Here is a 22,849-nt window from a genome sequence, read left to right as displayed (position 1 = left end):
CGAAGGTCCCTCCGCCGTCCAGGGGCTCGACTTTCGAGGTAACGTGGGGGATCCCGCTGGCTCCCTCCGGCAGGCGGAGGCGGGGACCCGGCCGTGCTCGCCCTCTCGAGCCCCGGGAGACCGCGCGCCCCGTGGAGCCCGGAGGGGGCGGAACCCTGGGGCGGGCCCTGCGCGGTGAAGGCGGGGCCTCGGCCGCCCTGTCTGCGCCGCCATTGGCCGCGGGCCCCGGACTGGCGGGCTCACGTCACCGGCCGGGCCCGCCCCCTTGGCAATGTCTTCAGCCCGCTGCTCTCCTAACTTAAGCATTTATTCCACTGGGATAGAAGCGGCAGGAGCAGCGTTGGCACCGGCGAACCATGGCTGGGATTTTCTATTTCGCCCTATTTTCGTGTCTCTTCGGGATTTGCGACGCTGTCACAGGTTCCAGGGTGTACCCCGCGAATGAAGGTAAGAGCGGGACGGCCTTTCTGTGGTCGGGGACAGCGAGGGGCCATCGCGGGTGAGGGGTCCTCAGGAGCGCAGGGCCAGGTGGTGCGGGGGGAGCCCAGTGTGAATGGTGCGTCCCGATTCGGGAGAAGGGGGCTGAGGCGAGGGGATCGGCGAAGGGGCAGCGGGGAACCGCAGGACAGCCTGCCCCGAGGCGGTGACCCGTGCACGCGGCGGGTCTGTCCAAGTTTGTAACCAAAGGCCAAAGTTTATCAGCATCCGCCAGAGAGGCCCGCTCGAGGCGCCCCGAGGGGATGCACGGGAGACAACGCCAGGATTAAAAAAAAAAAAAAAAAAATTACAAGAACCACGTCCTCTCCTGAGCCAGCCCGCGGCTAGGGGAAAACGCAGCCTGAAGCACAGTGAAGGCTTGGTGCTCCCGGATTCTAGCGAAAGCCTTTCGAGCTCTGGTTTCTGCAAAGTTTCCCGAGCCCTGCGCTTCTCGGGACCGGGCTGCGGGGCCTGCTCCGCAGCACAGCGGTCGTGGCGCCGCTCGTCAGGCGCCAGTGACCTGATTTCTAGCACCCGGAGTCAGACACCTTTCTCCTCGCCAAGCCCAGCGCCCCGAGGGTGCGATTGCGGGCCTGAGGGGCCCGAGCTCTTCGCCCCACAGACTTGGGGAACCCGCCGGCAAGTTGAACGCAGTCGAGTTTTAGCTTTTCGCCCCAGAATTGCACACAGTTTAGAGCTAACGTGCGGGATCGACGGGACCCGTCTAGGTGCTCAGTTTTCTGTGCATCCGTTCGGACGTGCTGGGAGGATTGTATGTGCCTGTGTGTCTGTGTCGGGAGGTGGGGCGGGGCGGGGGGGCGGTGATCATTTAGTTTCTGAGAAACCCAGGGAGAGGCGAACTGTGTGTGTGTGTGTGGTGTGTGTGTGCATGTCTGCGTGTGTGTGCATGTCTGCATGTGTGGTGTGTGTGTGCATGTCTGCGTGTGTGTGCATGTCTGCGTGTGTGTGCCTGTGTGTGTGTGCGCGCGCGTGCAACTGCGTGTATGTAGGTGCGCGAATGCCTGCGTGGAAGCGGACGCGGAGGATTGTATGTGCGCAGATGTCCTGAGTGTGTGCGCGTGTGTTCGAGTGTATGCTCGTGCTCTGTTCCAGCGTATGCTGGTGCTCCGGCCTGCGTGCATCTAGTCTCACATCCGTCTCTCATTCTTCTGCTTTCCGGCATCCATCTATCTATCCGTCCGTCCATCCGTCTATCCATCCATCCATGCATCCATCCATCTCTCCGTGCATCCGTCCGTCCGTCCATGCATCCATCCATAATGCATCCATCCATATATCTGTCCGTCCGTCCATCCATCCCTCCATCCATCCACCCATTCATCTATCCATCCATCCACCCATTTATCCATCCATTCATCCACCCATCTCTCCATCCATTCATCCACCCATCTCTCCATCCATTCATCTTTCCATCTCTCCAGACATCCGTCCATCCATCCCTGTGCAATATATCGTTTTCTCTGTTCCGAAGGAGGGAGCCAAAAACCAACTTAGCCTTGGCTGGGCAGCCGGTACCCGGAGCTCTCCAGACGGAGGCTCTGAGAGATTTATACACCTGCCCACAGACATCGCTTGGGAGGAAAGGGGCGCTCTCTCGCCCTCTGGATCTCCCCTCTCCTTCCGACGTGGCTTCTGGTGGTTCTGGTGCCATCTCGGCCGTCGCCGCCCCTCGGTCCCTAGGGTTATTCGTTCCCCTGAGAGGAATCGTGGATCCCGCGTTCTCCTGGCCACTTCACACACTTGTTAGGACGTCCCCTGAGACCTCTCTCGCCCCAGATGTAGAGACTGTTTTCTTTCTTTTTTTTAAACCCCCTTTTTTTGGGGGGGGGAGAAAAACTTGGGAGCCCAAGACAAAAAGGCGCTGAGAGCCCTAGGCTAATGTTGAAGGGGAGGGAGGGATGTCTGTTCCCCTCCCCTCCCCCACCTCCCCCTTAAAAAGTAATTCACTTTGTTGCTTTCTATTCCCATCACGTTTCCTTTTCTCCCTTTTACCCTCCCTTTCTACTCCCTCCCTTTTTTTGTAAATTGGGTCTTATTGTTTCCTTTGTGTCCCTAATCCACCTTACATAAATCCAAATGGATGTAGCGGGCTTTTCTCTAGGGACAGAGAGAAGAGAATGGTTGCGGTGGGGGTTGGCGGGGGGGGAGAGGAGAGGAGGGAAGGGGGCGGGAACTCCAGGCGGGAGCGACCCAGGGAAGGCTCTACATTTTAAAATCATTAACAGACCCCAGGAATTCAGACTCCCCAGGAAAACTAGGGGAAAGAGACTGATTTTTAACTCCATTGACTTTGAGGTGAAATGAGAGGGAAAGTGGGCAGAATCCACGGGCCTGGGGGTAAGCTTGAGTGTTGGGGTGCGCATGAGCACGGATGGCGGCTCCCTATTCCCACCCCTCCCCCAGCCTGAAGAGCCAGCCTGGCTGATCAAATTAATAACCCAGTGGTTCCTTTGAGGTGGGCCTTTCGACCCCCAGGACTGCAGATCTCGGTGGGAAAGAGAGGTTTTGAATTCATTGCCTCCCTTTGGATGTTCCCCTTACCTAGCGCTCTTCTAGCCTGAGCGGGGTACCGCAGCTCGGTAGGCTGTCCTCCCTTCCCCCCAAGCTTTGACGCACTCTTAGGTGTAGCACAAGCACACTGAAGCCGTTAGGCAGCACTCCATACCTAAAATTCAAGCCAGTGATTTCCTACGGGTGGAAGACGAGTCTCTGATTGTCCCCAACACATCTTGAGAAAGAGAGAATACTTTCGGTACATTTGCCTTCTGATTCTGCACGTCTGGCATTCCCTCTTTCTGAAACTTTGATATTTAAAAAAGCAGCGGATACCATATTCAGGGACTATTTACTTGGTTGTGGAAGGGAAAATGTTAGGGAGAGCCTTTTCCTGACCCTTTGGATAGGATACTCTCTGATAGAAGAGAGAATTCACTAGTGGCTCTGTTACCCTGATGAGTTATGTGGTCATCTGAAACTTGCAAAAACAAATATTTCTAGTAGCTACCAGACAGAGATGAATGCAGATTTTGCTCTGGAGTGTAACTGCTCTACATAGATGTATTTATCTTTTTGAATTGTACTTCAGATTCTCTATTCACCCTTTTTAGAAAAATGAATCAAGTGAGTCCTAGGATGGAATTTTAAATGCTAAGCAAGTTAAATAAATAAGAACCTGCAGATTTAAAGAGGGGGAGAAGATCAAATGAGTAATGATTATTTACATAAGTGAGCCCAAGTTTAGGTTTTGATCAGTGTTGGATATGCGCACCCTCAGCACATATGGAAACGCTCAGGCAAATGGTTTTTGTGTTATTGGCTTTTTGAAACTGGAAATTCATCTATTTTTCTTTTGTTTTTTGCAGTTACCTTATTGGATTCCAGATCTGTTCAGGGAGAACTTGGGTGGATAGCAAGCCCTCTGGAAGGAGGGGTAAGTCCTGAGTTGCTCTCTGATCCAAAGGGTAAAAAAGGAGTGATTAGCAACTTTCTGAGAGTCCTAATGGCTTGATTCTTGTTGATTGTGGTGAGGGGGTCAGATTTCCGCTGTGGCCTATGAAGTGAATTACGCTTTGTTGGAGAAATCCTATACTCCCTTTGGATAACTCTGTCATGGAAGAACTAGAAACCAAAAGGGCAGAAAGGGGTTTCAAAATTAGGAGACTGGTGGAGGCACAGACTTAGATGCCTATTTAAAACTAAAATACCAACAGGAAATATGATCCGGGGACCAAATTAGAATTTATGCCTATTACTGTGATGGCCGTGAAGTCCTGACAAGGTTAATTTAAGAGCAATTGTCCTGCTTCCAGATGAACAAAAAAAGAATAAATAAAGATACGAGAGAGAAGACATTTCTAATTGTACCTGCATGAACTGCAGGAAGGCTCTGTACCTTGCTCTCACTCTTAAGTCAGCTGCTGTTCTCTTGCACACTGAGAGACAGCCATGTGAACTTGTGTCCAAAAAACCCTAAGCTTGTGCATTAATGGTGCTAAATATGAAAAGTTTATGTGTCTGTAATCTTGAAGAATCTTTGGGGATTGAGTAGGCTGGATTATAAGGTCTGAAAAAAGCATCACTTCATTTATTCTCAAATTTGTAATACTTGTCATTACTGCCTCCATCTTACTAGGTCAACGGCCACATTCTCCTACTCCCCCTAAATAACCAGTCAGAATGAATCAGCTTTGGAAAGAAAACAGTACAACATGCAACTGACTTCTGCCAAACTGAAATAACTCTCAAATCCTTTTAAAATTAAACAAATCATCCTACCTTCACAGGCTTGATAGTTTATGGCTGAGTCCATTGATTAAAAACAATGGAGGTGAAAGATTAGGAGTTTTTACTAGGCAAAAATTGTAATGCTAGAACCAGGCGTGGGCTCCACACCGGTCCATTGAATAAAGAATGAAGGATTTTAAATTAAAGATTCATAGAGTCTGCTATCAAGGACATATTTCAGAACTAAGACTAAGCAAGAAAATAATCATGAAAATGGAGAATTTTAGGCTGTCTTGTTGCAAACGGATTTTGTAATCCACCTGAAATAAAACAGATTGCCCTGTCTTCCTATTTTTTTCTGCCTGAACTTGACTGCCATTGGTTTGTTCTCTCCTGAAAAATTCCAGTCTGCCCTTAAAACCATCTTTTTAAAGGAGGGAGGAGTGATTGGCAGGCCTCTGGCAGTGTAGACAGGCTGTATTCACCACTGATTGCAGGCAATTGCCCTCATCCTTTGAATGTGAAGAAAGGTACGGCTTTATCTTGGTGAGAGTCAGACTCATTGTTAATCCTATACCCTGGAAAGGTCACTGATTCAGGCGAGGCTTTCCCAGGCTACATGTACCAGGGGTATTGCTTGGTAGGTTAAAATGTATTAGAACTGCTGGTAAAATTAAGGATGGAAAGTGTCAGTACTTGTATTAATAAATTCAGTGAGCCTTATTTTTCTTACTGGCTGCTTTTAAGTTTGAAGAGAGTATATACATCTAATCAAATTTTGAACCTGACTTGTTTCACTAAATATATGTGTGAGCTATATGACAGCAAGGACTGACACATTTTAGGGTACAGTCCATAGTCTATCTAGTTTCTGGAAAGCTTTTGTTGCAATTTAATATGCTGCAGACATCTTTTCTTCTTCTTCTTCTTCTTCTTCTTCTTCTTCTTCTTCTTCTTCTTCTTCTTCTTCTTCTCCTCCTCCTCCTCCTCCTCCTCCTCCTCCCCCCCCTCCCCCTCCTCCTCCTCCTCCTCCTCCCCCCCTCCCCCTCCTCCCCCTCCCCCTCCTCCTCCCCCCTCCCCCTCCCCCTCCCCCTCCCCCTCCTCCTCCTCCTCCTCCTCCTCCTCCTCCTCCTCCTCCTCCTCCTCCTCCTCCTCCTCCTCCTTCTCCTCCGCTGCTGAAAGAGCACCTGGTCACTTTTTCTAGACACAAAACTTATCTTGGTTGACTTGAAGTCTATTTAAAACTATGCAGAGCTGACTGTATACGACCCAGTACTTTTAATGGGCTGGATATAAGCAAGTTTTTTTTTCTTTTCCTTAAATATTAGGCATGTAACATTTTAAGCATTATTGTAAGATAAATAATTTTATTTGTATATAAAAGAATTAGTCATTCCAAAATACATAGTAGCCACTGAGAAATTGTGTCAAGTTATAAAGTTTAATTAATCTCTAGATTTTATAGTTGACGAGGACTTTTTCAGGATTAGAGCAAAGGAATGAATTGGGTTTCTATCAATGAGGAATGGATTGATTGTCTTTAAAAAGTTCTTTCTAGCTGAGAGTAAAACATATTGAGTCTTGATCATTCTAAAATCTGCTTGCAGTTAGGACATTTAATGTCTTTATTCACTGTTAACTTGAGATAGTAATTTGGTCTGATAATGACATTTATTTCTTGTTGTTATGTTTAAAAAGAAAAAAAAACAACTTGATTTGACAATACCACCAAGGAAAATATAAATTAGAATCAGAGACAATCCATTGTTTGTCTATAAGAACAACTAAGCAAGACATGAGAATTAGGGAAAGTGATGGCTCCTGATAACATCGTTGTAGCAAAAAGCTACTTTCTTGGTAATATTCACTTAAAAGAGTATATTGGTTGCTGACACTGACTGTGAAATATAAAACTAAGGCAGGATTTGTCACTGTTCTAGTGAATTGATCAGTGTGGTTAGACAATTACGTTCAGGCTGCAAAGTTCATATTAGACCTGAATTATCCTGCATGAACTCTGTAGAGATACCCTATGTGCCTTCATTGATAAATGTGTTTTTCCAAATTCCCATTGTTCTGAGAAGAGAAGCATGCTGAGTAGGTTTTTTTGAAGATGGGAATCTATTTTTGGATTTACATGAATTTCCTAAAATAAGTAAATTACTGGTGATTTTATTGCTTACTGGATAAAAAGAAATTTTCATCACCACAGGGCACTTACCCCTGCTAGTTTCAGCTTTTATAATGGTAGCAGATGAAAAGGATACAGAATTTTATGGCTTATGGTCCTTCACATAGTAACATTTCCATCCATTAATAGTTTGCCAGTGCATAGTTGGGAAACCTGTTAAAAGATACATTATGATTCTATGTACTTCATTGGACTGCATGGAGCTTTACGTGGAGCTATTACAGAATACAATTTTTTAGAAAAACTATCTTTTGTTCCTTCTAATTATATTCATATGTTTGTTAAATACTTAAGCTGATTTATAACAGATCTGTATCAATGCATTACTGTATATGTTAATGAAGAATTTGAGGCTGCCTACCAGCTTAGTAGGAGTCCCAAAAGTTTTGCTGCTTTTAGGATTATTTTTAAAAGCTATAATGACAGTGAAACTTTTAGTCACAGTGGTAGACACAAGTTGTCCTACCATTAGATTCTTTGTGTTAGGAAGTGGAATGCAAAGAAAATGGTACCATCTCCTTTCATTTTCTTGGGCCTTCAGTCATAAACACCACTTGCTATTTTATTTTTAATGTCCATGGAAGAGTTAGAAGCAAAGCATGTCTGTTTTCTAGTTTTGTTATTTGTCTATGTTTTAAAAATGAGAACACGTACAAATTTTTTAATTGAATACACAGTCTTGAAAAGTTGTCTACTGTTATAAATGATAGCATATTTGAGAAATCCAGCCATAAAATTTACTCCTTGTCTTCCTAGGATTACTGAAACCAGAATGGTGGGATTTTCTTTTCACCTTTAAAGAGTAGTGAGGGTGCCAAAAAAATCAATTGCCTTTTTTTTTTTTTTTTTTTTAAGGTATTAGAGAGCAAAGTTCTGACAGGAGCACTACTAATTAACTGATAATTGTCTTCCTTTGGCAAGCTCTGCTCTTCCTGCCCTTAATTTGCAGGTCTCTGCTCAGTGGTTGAAACAATACACATACTAGTTTTTCCTTTATGAGTAAATTTGAACTGTTGCCACTTGAAATTGTAGCTGTTGTAATAGGTGAATTTGAGGTTGTTGGACCACCACAAGGAACTGCCGAGAACTCACAAGCAGTAAATCCACCATTGCCTCTGGATTTCAGGCAAAAGCTTGAAACAATTAAAAAAACAAACAAAAAAAACTTCCTCAATAAAATATTGTCTTATCTCCCATAAGATCGTTTATTAGTGATGATTGGTGCTCAGTAGTTTGCTTCATTATTGAAAGAAAAATAATCAGGTGTCCTATGAGAATAAAATGGGATTGACAAATCACTGCATGATGAAACTTTGTAGTTGATACATCTGCTTTGGATCTTTGCAGTGGGAGGAAGTGAGTATCATGGATGAAAAAAATACACCAATCCGAACCTACCAAGTGTGCAATGTGATGGAACCCAGCCAGAATAACTGGCTACGAACTGATTGGATCACCCGAGAAGGGGCTCAGAGGGTGTATATTGAGATTAAATTCACCTTGAGGGACTGCAATAGTCTTCCGGGCGTCATGGGGACTTGCAAGGAGACGTTTAACCTGTACTACTATGAATCAGACAACGACAAAGAGCGTTTCATCAGAGAGAACCAGTTTGTCAAAATTGACACCATTGCTGCTGATGAGAGCTTCACCCAAGTGGACATTGGTGACAGAATCATGAAGCTGAACACCGAGATCCGGGATGTAGGGCCATTAAGCAAAAAGGGGTTTTACCTGGCTTTTCAGGATGTGGGGGCCTGCATCGCCCTGGTCTCAGTCCGTGTGTTCTATAAAAAGTGTCCACTCACAGTCCGCAATCTGGCCCAGTTTCCTGACACCATCACAGGGGCTGATACGTCTTCCCTGGTGGAAGTTCGAGGCTCATGTGTCAACAACTCAGAAGAGAAGGATGTGCCAAAAATGTACTGTGGGGCAGATGGTGAATGGCTGGTACCCATTGGCAACTGCCTATGCAACGCTGGGCATGAGGAGCGGAGCGGAGAATGCCAAGGTAAGAGGGTCCATATTGTAGTTTTTTCACTGGGGCTTAGTGCGAGTAATTAAATCAGAGATGAGACTAAATGGAGTAAAGCCAGTAATTAGTAGCCCCTGTGGGATGTGGTGGGACATAGGGGTCTAATGAGTAAGTGCTGTAGCTCCAGGTGGCAAAGCTAAGACGTTTCTAATACTGACAAAATAAATGATGCTGCTGTAATCAGCAGAAAGCCAAACACATTTGCTAACAGGCACTTATATCTGAACTGGCTTGATGCGCCCTCTGAAATGTAAATGAACAAGCTGAAGAAACAGCCTTGATTGATCCTTACTTAAAGAGGGCGGACACATTTTTGAGCCATAGTTTTCCTGTCTATGGACTTGGTAAAATGACAAAGATTGTAAATATCTCCCGTCTTCTGCATAAGTGCGTGAATGATCTAAATGTGAAATTAGGATTAAGTTGTTCCAGTTCCCTCCCACTGACTAAAATCGAGTGAAGGAAGTCCATTTTTTCTTTCTGCCTTGTGGACCGGTGGAGATACGACCCAACAAAGTGGAGTGACATTGCTTCAAGTACATTCTGTTCCCTGAGCACCCACCGATGGGTTCTCTAAATGAAATTAATCTTGATGAAAGACCTCTTTATTTCTCTTAGGAGGTGGTAATTAAGCAAGCAAGAGTCTTCTTATTTGATCTGTGGTCAGAAGCACTAGCAAATTGTGACCCAATTTGGTATTGATTTCAGTTATTGAGTTTTTGAAGAAATCTATGTATTTTTATCATATTAATTACTACTTACCATATTACTAAGTGGATTTTTTTTTCTCACCTAAGGTTCAGTGTATGCGATTGATTCTTGCTTTTTTACCCCTTCCTGTCAGAATACTGGGGAGTGTATAAAGTCCTTTGCTTTACAGAAACTTTATATCTGAGTAAGAGATGAGAGTAATTCCTATTTATACAGATTGTTTGTCATGTGTGAAATAAGACTCAAAAATATCTTTTATTCCAAGTTTTTGTCTTGCTTGATACTTGTTTTTATAATGTAGTTATCAACAGTCTGCGGCTGCCAATCCCGTTATGGTTACTACTAAATAGTTGGAATGTAATTCTGGTCTCATGTATGGAACAATCAGATTAATCTTTTCTCCGGGTAATTGTTGAGCTGTAGATGGCATTGCCACATGGTTCATCTGATTTGGTGGTTAAAGGGCCTGAATTAACTGACTGCCAAACAATTTGTCTGGCATTTCAACCATTTTAATGACAGGGTGGGATTAACTATGGGGCAATCCACTTGATTGACTGAAAATCCAGTTAGAACCTGAAGAAAATTGCATTTTTTGGTGATTTAGTGTCATAAAGTTACACGTTACTCCATTCATAGTTTACACTTTTCTGAAGTGGCATTCCTGCTTAGCTATAGTTATTTCTAGGAGTAACTAACAGTGAATGTTCTTTCATTTTGTGGTAAATAGAAAAAAGAGTGGCTATCTTTTCTGTTGACTCAGTGTTAAAAATTCAAAAAAAACAAAAAGGAAATGTGTAAATTTAAAAGTTTACAAGTTGGAATTTAAGGATTTTTAAAATAAAGATTAAGGCCTCGATTTTTGGTTTGCTCTTGACTTAGCAACTACTAGATAAGCTGTACTGAATTGATAACCCAAAGTATATTCTGGTATTAATATAAGAAAATATGTGAGTGCATTGTTACTGGCAACTAAATTACTATGATCATAGGAACAGTGAAATGAGCAGGGCAATGACATGCCATCACATTTTAGAGTAAATTATTCTGCCTTTTCCATTTTGTAAGACAGGAGTTGCACATCTTCACATGTCAAGATTCTTATATATATTTTTAAAAAAACAACATTGGCTTCCATTTCCTGCTAAAATGTTCACTCTCAGCATTAGCACATCTTCGTGTATCTAATGTCATTGATTTTCAATTGTCACAGAGCCTAGTAACTCATACATTGCTACATTGTGAAACTCCTTGACATTTTTACAACCAAAATTAGAAAGAAAAGAGAAAAAGATGGTGGGCAAAGTGGATATAAAAGCAATCGAACATTTTTCTGGTTTGCTTTATGGAAATAGTCTTGGGGGATCCAGTTAATCACGTGGGTCCTCGAAGGGGAGGAATTTAGGGTTTCAAATCTAGTCCACTTCCGAGCAAGCTGTTCCTAACATGAGGCCAGATATTTCACAGCAGAAGGTGGATTGAGTCGTTTTTGAGAAACTTCAGTGTTTTCGGGTGTGTCAACCAGGTTTGTTTTTGTTTTTTGTTTTTTGTTTTCTTTTTGTTTTTGTTATTTTGCTTTTTTTTCTGCTAATAAAATGATTGACTCTTTCAAGACACTTTTTGCACAAGACCTTGCACTTTGGTTGTTTGTTTCTGTTATTGCCATGTAAAAATTTCTGATGTAGTTAGGTAAGAAAAAACTTGAATGACAAAGGATTCCAAGCTTGAGTGAGACTTTATTTATTTATTTATTTATTTATTTATTTATTTATTTATTTATTTTGAGATGGAGTCTAGCTCCGTCGCCCAGGCTGGAGTGCAGTGGCGCGATCTTGGCTCACTGCAAGCTCTGCCTCCCGGGTTCACTCCATTCTCCTGCCTCAGCCTCACAAGTAGCTGGGACTACAGGCGCCCGCCACCACGCCTGGCTAATTTTTTGTATTTTTAGTAGAGACGGGGTTTCACCGTGTTAGCCAGGATGGTCTCCATCTCCTGACCTCGTGATCCACCCGCCTTGGCCTCCCAAAGTGCTGGGATTACAGGCGTGAGCCACCGCGCCCCGCCAGAGTGAGACTTTTAAAAGATGACTTGAGACTCTAAAAGTCTTAGGAGTAATAAAAACAGTTGGCCCTATCCTTGACATCATGACAGGCATCAAGAGTAGCACCCAGGCACAATGGAAATAATATAGAGACAAGGAAAGATGTATGAATTTGGTCACTTAGCTAGATGACCTTGAGCATGTTTCTTAAGCCCTGTGAGCCTTGGTTTGTTCATCCATAAAATGGGATGATAATAGTTATATTTAGTTTACAGACTTGCAATGAGGACTTGGGGTTGTAAGATTGGTAAAAGTCACCTCATAGATCATGCAACAACTTGATACTAGCATTTCTGTTGTCATTGTGCTCTTCCCAAGGTCATAGCTATTGACTTTTAAGAGCGTTGAGTTGAAATAGTAGAAGGAAAATCCATCCCCTGACCACTCCTTGATATCAAGGCTAAAGATAGGAAGCATCTCTCTCCTTTGCCCTAACAAATAATAATATACATTTTCACACTTTGTATTGAAAATATTATATGGAGTATGTCATTTTTTTTTCCTCCTCGATAGGAAAGAGAAACTTCCTTTGAACGAGCGAAAAGTGACTTGTGGGTAGGACAAGAAAGAGGGTGTAAAGAAAGCTTAAGAAGGAATATAAAGGAAAACTGGCCAAGTCTTCAGAACTCTGGCAGCAGGTTCCTCCCCAATTGTCTTTTCAATGGTTCTACTGTGGCAGGACAAATAGAAGAACAGGTGAAAGGTCACCTACTTCCTCATCCATCTTCCTTGGGGTCCAGGAGGTCAGAGGGAAGATTGATTAAGATCTTAAATGTTTGACAAAGGATCCTTGGGCAAAAATGGGCAGGGCGGGCGGGGGCCTGGGGTGTGCTGTTGTTTGACTCTAACCCTGATCATCCACTGAGTCGTCAAAGGACCTTGGGGACAGAACTACACTTCCTCTTGCAGTTCCTACCCCCAGCAGTACATGCTAATGGAGAGGAAGGATGAGGGCAGGGGGATGGTAGCTTTGCCCTCTGAAGCAGCCGCAAGTTCATTCTGCTCTTGAATAACATTTTCTGAAATGATTTGGCTTGGTCTCAGTAGAACAACAATGTGTGTGAGCTACTTACCCATCTTCTTAAGGAGAATGTATCCCAGGAGTTAGCAGCCCTTTGAACTTGCCTAGTGATTGGATGCAGAGGATAATATAATGATTCTAGTTAGTCCTGCTTCCAGGCCACATCAGACTGTTGGAAAAAGGAAACAAAATCCACTTCAGACATCTCCTTCCGGACAGACATACCCCTAATGAAGAAATGTTCCAGATGTTTTACAGGACTGTTTTCATCACTTTAGAAATAGTAAGCAGAAGGAAGAGAGGAAAATATTCCATTAAATTTTTTTAAATTTATTTTTTATTATTTGTTTTTTAACATAAGAGATGAAGTCTCACTCTGTTGCCTAGGCTGGTCTTGAACTCCTGGCCTCAAGTGATCCTACCTCAGCCTCTAAAAGTGCTGGGATTACAGGTGTGAGCCACCTCACCCAGCCAAAAAGATTCGTTATTAGCGTATTTTTTGCTTAATTAAAAAGCTGAAAAATGAAAGGAGAGCTCCAGATTTTCTCTTTGGGAAATATTAATCAGCAGTTTTCAGAGCATACATATAAAAAATAATACCAATAAAAACATTCTTTTGGAGTCACTCTTAAGGCCAATTACAACTATGACAAAATTAAGCTAGGTAAGAATCAAGCCTTGCAGAAGTATACAATTTTGTTGTATATTGAGGTCATCAGTATTAAAATGTACTCATATCAACAAAAGGTATCATATTAAAAGCTTTTTAAAGAAAGAACAAGATAGAACTGTTCCAACGGTTTTAAAATAAACAGACTTGTGCTCTGAAAAGAGGATGAGAGCTATGTCAAAAAAATGATTACTTTCTTTTTTCAACTATACTATAGAAGGAGCTTAGGAGAAAGAAGTAATGGAAAGGAAATATTTAAAATCTAGTTCACAGAGATGCTCCTTCCATATCCTTTGCACTGTTGAAATTTTTCCTCTACCTTTGAATCGTATCATTAAGAATCAATTGCTTGAATCACATGGCTGCTTTTATCTTCGGCTTTGAAGCATGGCTGTGATCATTGAAAAAATGTAATTCTTTATCTATAAGAGAGCAGCGTTTAATTATTGTCCTTTTTCTGATATACTTTTTTTTTCCTCTTTGTGTGACCAGGCTGCCTTTGCGAGTGTGAATCATGCAATAGTCTCTATTTGGGGTTCACCAAAGCATCACATAGAAATTATCTCAGTTAGGGATTTTTGAATATGGTATTCAAGATTTGATGACTTATTTTAGTCTAACTGAGCTTCCTTGTATCTTTCAGAAATGAATTAAGACATAATTATTCTGTTAAGATTTGAGCCTCTAGGAAAAAGCCTTCTTAAGTGGTTTTTCAGTTACTGCTGTGCAAAGCAGGGGTGGTCAGGATAGAAGTTTGACTTTCACATAACTGAATTTTACTAGTTAATGGCGGCGGGGGGGAACGGGTAATTGGTAAATTTAACATTAGGGAAGGACTGCATGCTTGTCAGATAAATTTCTCATATAGAATTACATAAAGTAAAAATTGTAAGTCTACCATTCCCTGCCCACACACACACACCCACACCCACCCATACATACACACACACACAGTTTTCAAAAGCTTACTCCAACATTTTACAAGTTACCATTTTTCACAATTTGGCAGGCAACTCAAATATAGCCATATACATGTATTTTTAAAATAATAGGTGGAATCATCCTTGTAATTGTCATCCTGTTTTTATGATGCTTGACTGTCATAGGTATCACTGTATATTAGAGAATATAGCTTTTCTTAATTCTCCTTCATTGAAGATGAATATTCTGTAGTATAAGTATACCATGCTTTATTTAATCTTTTCGTTATTGGTAGCTCTCTAGGTTGTCTCAGTATTTCCTAGTAATATTTTTAAACTAACACTTTAATGTGTAATCATACATGTATATTTTTGTTAAAACATTGAATGATTAACCTTGCTTTGCTATTTTTCTGCCTTTATCTTGGACATATGAATTTAGTAGAACTTCCTTATGAGAATGTCAGTGGGGGGAGCATTAGGCATAACCAAAGTAGTAACATCGATTATTTGGTGGAGTTATGTTTCACGGAATCAATATGATATGTTAAAATCTTTGCATGTGACTAATGTATTAATGAGGTCCTTGTTCATGATTTCTCCTCAATTGGGTCCTTTTTAAATCGTGTTTATGAATCTTCTTTACATCTGAACCTTCAAAATTCTCTGCAGCACATGAAGTTAATATACAGTTAGCACAAAATGGCCAAGAACTGCCTTTGGAGTTGAGCCACTTAATCAGATGTGCAATCGTAGACACTAACTTAGCTTCCCTAAACTCAAGTTCACGTTTGCAAATTGGTGGCAATAGTATCTTATTATATATGACACACATATATGCATGAATGTATAAAGGGCCTGGCACAGTGCCTAGAATCATTAAAATGCTTAGAAAGTGAAAATTGTTACTCTTATTTTTATTGTTGTTAGATAGAAATATGGTGACAATATGAGCTGTTTGATCAATCCAACAAAGAAACCATTTCATTTAGGTTCTAGAGTAGAGAGTTTTTTGTTTGGTTGGTTTTGATCTTTTGAGGAGGCAATGGTGACAAATACAGGGAAGAGTGAAGGGATGGTACCAAATGGCTGGTCTTGTCTACATTGATCCAATCCTCTGTGCCCCAAGTCACTGTGGTTCTCCATGTGGTCCAGCTATGTTCCCCAAGACCCTTTCATGTGGTCTGCAAGGTCAAAACTTTCTTAATAACACTAAGATGTTATTTGCCTTTTTTTCTAATTCTCTCATGAGTGAACAGTGGAGTTTTCCAGAAGCTAACTGATGTATGATAATGTTATTAAGTTGAATACAGAAGCAAATACAGTGATCCCCTTTAACTTTGGAGGATATGTTCCAAGACCCTCAATAGATGCTGAAAGCTCAAATAGTACCAAACCCTTATACATTATGTTTTTTTCCTATACATATGTACCTATGCTAAAGTTTAAGTTATAGATTAAGCACAGTAAGAGAATGCCAACAACAATAATAAAATAGAACAATTATAACAATATATCTTAATAAAAATTATATGAATATAGCCTCTATCGTTTTCTCTATCCCGTTCTCAAAAATATCTTACTGTACTGTACCTTCGGTAGGCAAAACCACAGAAAGCCAAATCATGGATATGAGGAGACTACTGTAAAAGAATCTGGTTGTCCTCTATTAAGCCAGACATTCAAGAATAGGAAAAAAAAAAGTAGTGTCTGGGCGCAGTGGCTCGCGCCTGTAATCCCAGCACTTTGGGAGGCTGAGGCAGGTGGATCAGGAGGTCAGGAGTTTAAGACCAGCCTGACCAATATGTTGAAACCCCATCTCTACTAAAAAAAAAAAAAAAAAAAAATACAAAAATTAGCTGGGCATGGTGGTGTGAGCCTGTAGTTCCAGCTACTCAGTAGGCTGAGCCAGGAGAATCATTTGAACCCGGGAGGTGGAGGTTGTATTGAACCAAGATCTCACCACTGCACTGCAGCCTGGGCGATACAGCGAGACTGTCTCAAAAAAGAAAGAAAGAAAGTAGTAAAACAATGTCACTTTTCTCACTAAGTTTACTTTTGTTTTGGACAACAGTGTTTAAAATATGCTATTTGTGTTAACATGTAATGCATTAATTGTTATTTTTCAATGAATTAAAAATAATTTAAAAATTTATTTTTCAGTTTCAATTTGTATTGGTAAATATTAGTAGTTATAACTCACACACACGAAAACATTCTCAATAATTTTTGAGAGTATAAAATGTTTGAGAGTTCGGTTCTGAGGCCGAAAATGTTGAGAACCACTGCACCTAGTCCATCACTTTTTAGTTTCTTCGGAAGGTAACACAGACTGCACTTCTGCAGGTCATGGAGAGGCTTTAAAAATGAAAATGAAATAAAGCTCTAAAAACTTTTTCATAATCTGGGAGACTTAGGTAGTTTAGAAGAATGACATTTTATTTACTCAACCCTTTAGACGTTTCTATAAAATTAGGCAGCAATTTATAGCTCTTGGCTTTTTAAAAACTGGTTATCTGTGTCCAATAACATGGCTCAGTGCTCCCTTTAGTTTTACTGTGCTCGTGAGAAGGAATGATTAAAGAAGGCCTCAGCTGTCCCCTGGACCCCGAGAGACTGTATCTTTTTCACTTAAGGCATAAAAGCTTTCTCCCTGTATCCTGTTACAGCTGGTACCTCTGAGCTGTTTTGGGGAGAACAGGTGAGGTCACTTGGTTCCATGATCTGGAGGGTGATTAAGAATCCCATGACTAAATGAACATTTTATGAATATTCAGGGTCTATTTCTTTTTCCTGGGAAACACACATGTTGGTACTGCTTACAACTCCCTTTGGAGACCCCAGCCTTTTCTGGGTGAATGCAGGTCGTCAGCTGTCTGCCCAGCCCTGCAGTTCCAGGCAGCAGATTCTTCATTTGCATATTCTGTATTCGCCCTCATGCAAAACAGCACACCCATTTCCCCCTTTCACAAAGGCAATGAGGGCTTCCTTTGGAAACCCCAGCCAAAATCTCCTTCTGTTTATGCAGAGCCCAGTGATTCAGACACCATGCAAATTAATTCGGTTTTGATTTGAATGCTTCCAGAGATCAGGGGTGGGAGGCAGAGAGGAGACTATTTGCACAGGGCTCTTTTTATGCACCCTCTGCCCCCAGTGTGGCTGGTTGTCACTCTCCGGCCCCCCTGCCCCATGCAAAATAACCCAAGTCCCTGCTGCTCATTTCATTCTGACCTTTGGAAAAGGAACCCAGCCTTGGTGAATCCCTTGGCTTGTCTGTTTAGTGACAGCTTCAGCTGGAATCTTGCTGTTCTTTCTGAGGTGGGAGGGGATGGCACTATTCAGATTATGCTAGGAATGTTCAGAAGTGTCCCAACAAAGGGCTTTAAAAAATTGTAAAGTAAAAGATACAATTCTTTGAAAAAGAATTGTCAGAGCTCAGGAAGTTCTGAAAATAGGCCTTAGGTCACTAATGGGCTGGAGTCCATTCATGCCATCAGTGAGTAGATGTTTAAAGTCTATGACGTACAAATCACCACTGGGATTTTCATCTGTGTTTCTTCATCTATGAACGAATACATCAATCTTCATACCTAGAATCACAATTAAGATTTCATATTTTCACTTACGTCCCCAGATAAAATTCTTTAAAATGTGTATTGACTATAATTCTGTTTCTTATTATATTTGTGGATTCACTTTTGGTTGAATATTGTCTTTTGTTTCTGTCTCCCTCCTCCCCACTCCCCCCAGTGTCTCCAAATTTACTTATTTTTTAACCTTACCTTTATTCCTTTTAGAATGGGAAGGCAAGCGTACTGCATATTTTACCCAACAAACTTAACTCTGGTTGAAACCAGCACTGTCTTCTGAAAGGCCACGATCATATATGCATTCTATAAACTAGAAGAAGAGGACTTTGCATGAAATGTTTTTGAAGTTCAATTAGACTTGAGTTCAAACTAATTTCACAGAGCAGAAAACGGGCATAGCTAGACGTTGCAGTCTAATTAAGTAAAAGCAAGGTCAGTTAAAACAACATCTAAACGTGGAAGAGCTTTGGTTTTGCTCCACATGGTCTGACAAAGTTTGATGATGCTGTTCAAAGTCCATTTGGGATGGATTATTAGGATTAAAGAGCAGCAGAATGCTCTCTCTACATGGTGTGTTCCCTGGTGTCATTAGCGGATGAGAAAATTCAGCTGCTTATCTGGCTCTTGTTTCTCAGGATGGATTTAAACAGACCCACACTTCTCAAAGGTGATCTTACTAACCTCTTCTTAATAAGTTACAGATCTCAAATTGCTCAAAATCCTTAAAATACCATTTGAAGTAAGTTGATTGATAATTATCATTTCCCTTCCGTTTACAGATATTTTCTGCACCAGTACAAAGCTGTGGTACAGTTTCTTAATTACCCAGATAATCCTGTTTGCTTGTATTTTTAAACTATGAAGTGCTGGGTAATTATTCAATTCTTAATAGAAGGCAAATGGCAATGTAAACAATAATTAGGATGTTAGACTAATGCGCTTCAAAGCAAATTGGATTTTTTTCATACTGTTCAGCATGAAGTCCCATAAAGCTAACAATTTAGAAGCAAGGCGAAAAAGGTTCCATGTTGTTCATATTTTATGGCGTTATCTCTTCATGGCTTGTTTCTGTGAATAGCAGTTTGCCCCAATGAAGCTGCCTGTGCCCAAGCCAAATGTTTCTGTAACAATCGCTTCCCTGCTGTTTGACATTTGGCTATGTTCTCCCAGGGCTCCAGATTGGGCCTTTGTCTGCTTCAGATCTGAGGGGTCAGAGGTTAACAGAATACTGATTTCCTCCCATAATACCATGGCAGGTAAATATGGGCCAACCTCATGATCAGTTAAGACTCGGCTCAGTTAGGAATGCTTTTTCTCTTGGGCTTTTGTCCTCAAGAACTTCCCTGATTTAAGACTTCACGTTTCCCAGCTATTGCTTTCCACAGTGGATTCTTCATTAGGATTGCAGCTGTCTCTTTTATGTGACTTCTTCCTTTAATAACCGTTCGCAACTAACTATCCCCAGAAATACCTGAGCTGAAAACTACAAGCAAATTATTGCTTTTGATAAATGAATTTTACAAACTGAATATGGTAATACTTTGCAATCTTTAGGCCCTTAATTATGTCTTGTAGTCTTATCCCTACTGTGTGTTTCACTGATGAAATAATAAACTGATAACAAAGGCAGTAAACAAAGATACTTTTATAATGTGGCAGTTCCCCAACCCCTCCTTTTTCTTGTCTAGCCTCATGATGTGTTGCCAGTTAGAGGTGCAATTAAATGAACAATCAGTTTTGTTTTCCATTTTCATCACTTATGGAGAGGCCCAAGTATTCATCAATATCAATGTTATTAATGTTTTACATCAGTTTAATTATACCAGCCTTAATTTTTCTTCCGTAGACTAATGTTACTAAATAGGTTGCATCTTAATTGGTTATGATGCATTCACAGGCTTTAGACATTTAAAATACATTTCAAACTTTCAAATTTCTCGATCAAAATTCATCAATTAATTTTAGGACATCTTTTTACATATTAGCTATCCTGTTTGTGTTTGGCCAACCTCTCTTGCTTTGCACTGTGAACTTGGGGCTTGGATTCATTTGTTTTCAGATGTAAGTGTTTAAAAAAGACATCTCCACTTTGAAAAACAGTTTCCTTTTGAAGTGCCCAGCTTGGCAATGGCTGAAGCAGCCCCAGGCAAATTAACATGTTAAAAGAATGGATCAATACCTTTCTGGCTCCTTTACCCTCCTCGCACTCTTCCAAGGGAGAAGAGTTTTGAAGAACCCTAGGAGGCCCTTGACAGAGGTGCCAGGAGGCTTCAAGAGGACTGTCAGTAGCCCAAGTGGGGAACATTGACAGCTTGATCTAGTGCCCAGATCGCTTCTCCGCTGGCCATTTGAAAATGGATGCAAGAGGAATTGACAGCTTCAGGAAAGCTTTAGCAGTTCATGTAATTATGGAGAGGATTAGAAGAAAAGTGTTGGGTGACATAAGAGATCAATACAAGGGCACTAGTTGACTGAATTCACCTTTAGCTGTTAGGGCACTCCATTTTGTAATATTTAGCCTGTGCTTAGAGAAGAATGTTTGATAGGCTTGTTTATTTTTTTAGGGGCTGTGTAGACCTATGCATAAGAAAAAGAAGACATAAGCAGCCGCTGGTTTTTGAGCGTGGACTTGCAGATAATTAACAATGTAATGCTTCCAGTCCTTAAGGTGCAAAGGTACTAATTAACTAATGGGAGAGATTGAGATTTCATTACTGTGTTCTTTAAGGAGGTGCCAGCAAAGAAGTGCAGTTGAAAGTAATATATGAATATTCAGGTTTCTTTTTCAAACCCTCTTTTAGAATTGCCTCTCTGCTTGTATCCTAGAGTCTGAAATTAGCACTGATACACTAAAACAAGGTAAGAGTGTGGTTGTTTTTGTAAGAGAAAAAAACTCATGTTGATGGAAAAGTGAAAACATTATCTTTGCATGAATGAAAATCGTCTTTAAAAGATTTGGAATCAACCACTGAATGGTCTCAAATGATCTGACTTTTGGAAGTTTTCCTCCATAGGATAAAGAATGGTTAGTGTACTTAACTAAAATAAGCCCAAGTACCTAATTTATTCTAGCCTTCATACATGATTCTGGGATTCTCTTGTACAACATGTTGGAGCTACAACTATTTCAATAATTTTAAATGGTTACTGAATATGACAAGAATCCTACACTATAATTTCAGCAATTGTACTAAAACTTTTTAAAAAGCATTGTTAGATCTTTCTTCTAGAGAACCATAAAATCTTTTACTGAAGAGAAGTAATGTTTTACCATATGAAAATCATAACTTTTATTGCAACTTTGAAAACTAGATACACTAAAAAGAACCCCTCCCCAAAAAGGATTGTTGACTTCTACAAGAGATAGTGATTAGAAAACACAACCCGTTGAGTTTTTCCAATATTTTCAATTATATCTTCTAGCTGGTTATCACTGATCTACAGGAAAGCTATTGATTTTTGTATGTTTATCTTACATCCAATCTTCTTATTGAACTATCTTGTGAATACTAATAAGTTTTCAGTTAATTCTCCGGAGTTTTCTAGAGAGCAAATAGTTTCCATTGCAAACAATCATATATGTATTTTTCTCTTATTTAAAAAATTAAGCCTCTTATTTCAAACTTTTATATTACAACATTGGTCAGAATTTTCAGACCAATAATAAATAATACGGTAGATTGTGAACATCCTTATGACCAATTTTAGTGGATATAACTTAACTATAATATCAGATCTATTTTCTTAATATCATATTAATAATTTTTAAACACTTCTCAGAGAGAGTGAATGTTGAATTTTGTTAAGTTTGCATATTTATCTTGGTTATGTTGCTTTTTTGGTTTGTTGTATTTTGTATTTATGAGATCTAATATATTAGTAGATTTTTTCTCGTGATAAACCATAAACTCTCTTTGCATTTGTGGAAAAAAAAAAGCCTTATTAGATAGCAGTGGATTTTGACAAATTCTTTTGAATTCAGTTTGTTAATTGAAAACAGTGATTAGGAGCCAGAACTTTGGAATACCAACTGAATTTTAATCTCAGCTCTGCCACTCACTATGTGACTATGGGCTAGGTAGTAAACTTTAGTAATTTGGCTTTCTCTTCTATAAAATGGGAATAATGATACCTATTGCGTGGGTATACTTAGTGTTAAGTAAGGTAATATCTCTAAGTCTCAACAAGGAAATGGTGTCTATTAAGTGTTCAGTAAGTGTCACAATTTTTATTGTTTATTTTGAATTTCTAATAAATATCCACGTGACATTAGTCTACATTCTCCCTCTCTCTCTCTGTCTCCTTTCCTCAGCAGGTTTTGGTACTGTAATTGACTTATAAAATTAAAATAGTTTTACATTAAAAAATTAGCACTGTGGAATGTTAATGTGCATGAGAACTATCTTTTCTTTGCAAATTTGAAAGATTCCACCATTAACACTGGCTCTGGACTGTGCACTTTGAATTGGGGCACTCTTCTCTATATTTGCTAGACTTTAATAAAAAGTACAATAACCACAACAAAGAAACTATCTCTCAGACCTTGTTCAGTTGCTTTTCAAATCACGTATGTAGATTTTCCAGCCCAGCGTAGTGGATAAGTTCTTTGATTTGATATCTTTTCAGCCTCTGTTTCCTTTACGGTGAACAGCAAAGATGACACATTGTTCTCATCCATAATTACATTATTGAAATTTCTCATTACTTGTGTAGTTTTTGTTTGTTTGTTTGTTTGAGATGGAGTCTCACTCTGCTGCCCAGGCTGGTGCTATCTTGGCTCACTGCAACCTCCCCATCCCTGGTTCAAGCAATTCCCCTGCCTCAGCCTCCCGAGTAGCTGGGATTACAGGCACATGCCACCATGACTGGCTAATTTTTTTTAGTATTT

General features: G+C 40.5%; 1 protein-coding gene across 3 annotated transcripts in view; it reads left to right on the top strand.

Moving 5' to 3' along the window:
- Positions 1–270: 270 nt before the first annotated feature.
- Positions 271–22,849, top strand: part of EPHA4 (EPH receptor A4) — a 154,567-nt gene continuing 131,988 nt past the window's right edge. The window contains exons 1-4 of one of the 3 annotated variants that reach the window (XM_055380552.2): positions 297–447; positions 3,861–3,928; positions 8,261–8,924; positions 12,274–19,165. In XM_055380552.2, coding sequence (XP_055236527.1) covers positions 357–447; positions 3,861–3,928; positions 8,261–8,924; positions 12,274–12,293 — 843 coding nt within the window. In that variant the 5' untranslated portion in view covers positions 297–356 and the 3' untranslated portion in view covers positions 12,294–19,165. Of the gene's footprint in view, positions 448–3,860; positions 3,929–8,260; positions 8,925–12,273; positions 19,166–22,849 lie in introns of those variants that run through there. The other 2 variants (XM_055380551.2, XM_063695238.1) reach the window with 2 other exon arrangements.

The sequence above is a fragment of the Gorilla gorilla genome, chromosome 11 (assembly GCF_029281585.2).
Source record: "Gorilla gorilla gorilla isolate KB3781 chromosome 11, NHGRI_mGorGor1-v2.1_pri, whole genome shotgun sequence".
NCBI lineage: Eukaryota > Metazoa > Chordata > Mammalia > Primates > Hominidae > Gorilla > Gorilla gorilla.
The sequence above is the reverse complement of the archived record's forward strand: the minus strand, read 5'-3'. Positions and strand labels throughout refer to the sequence as shown.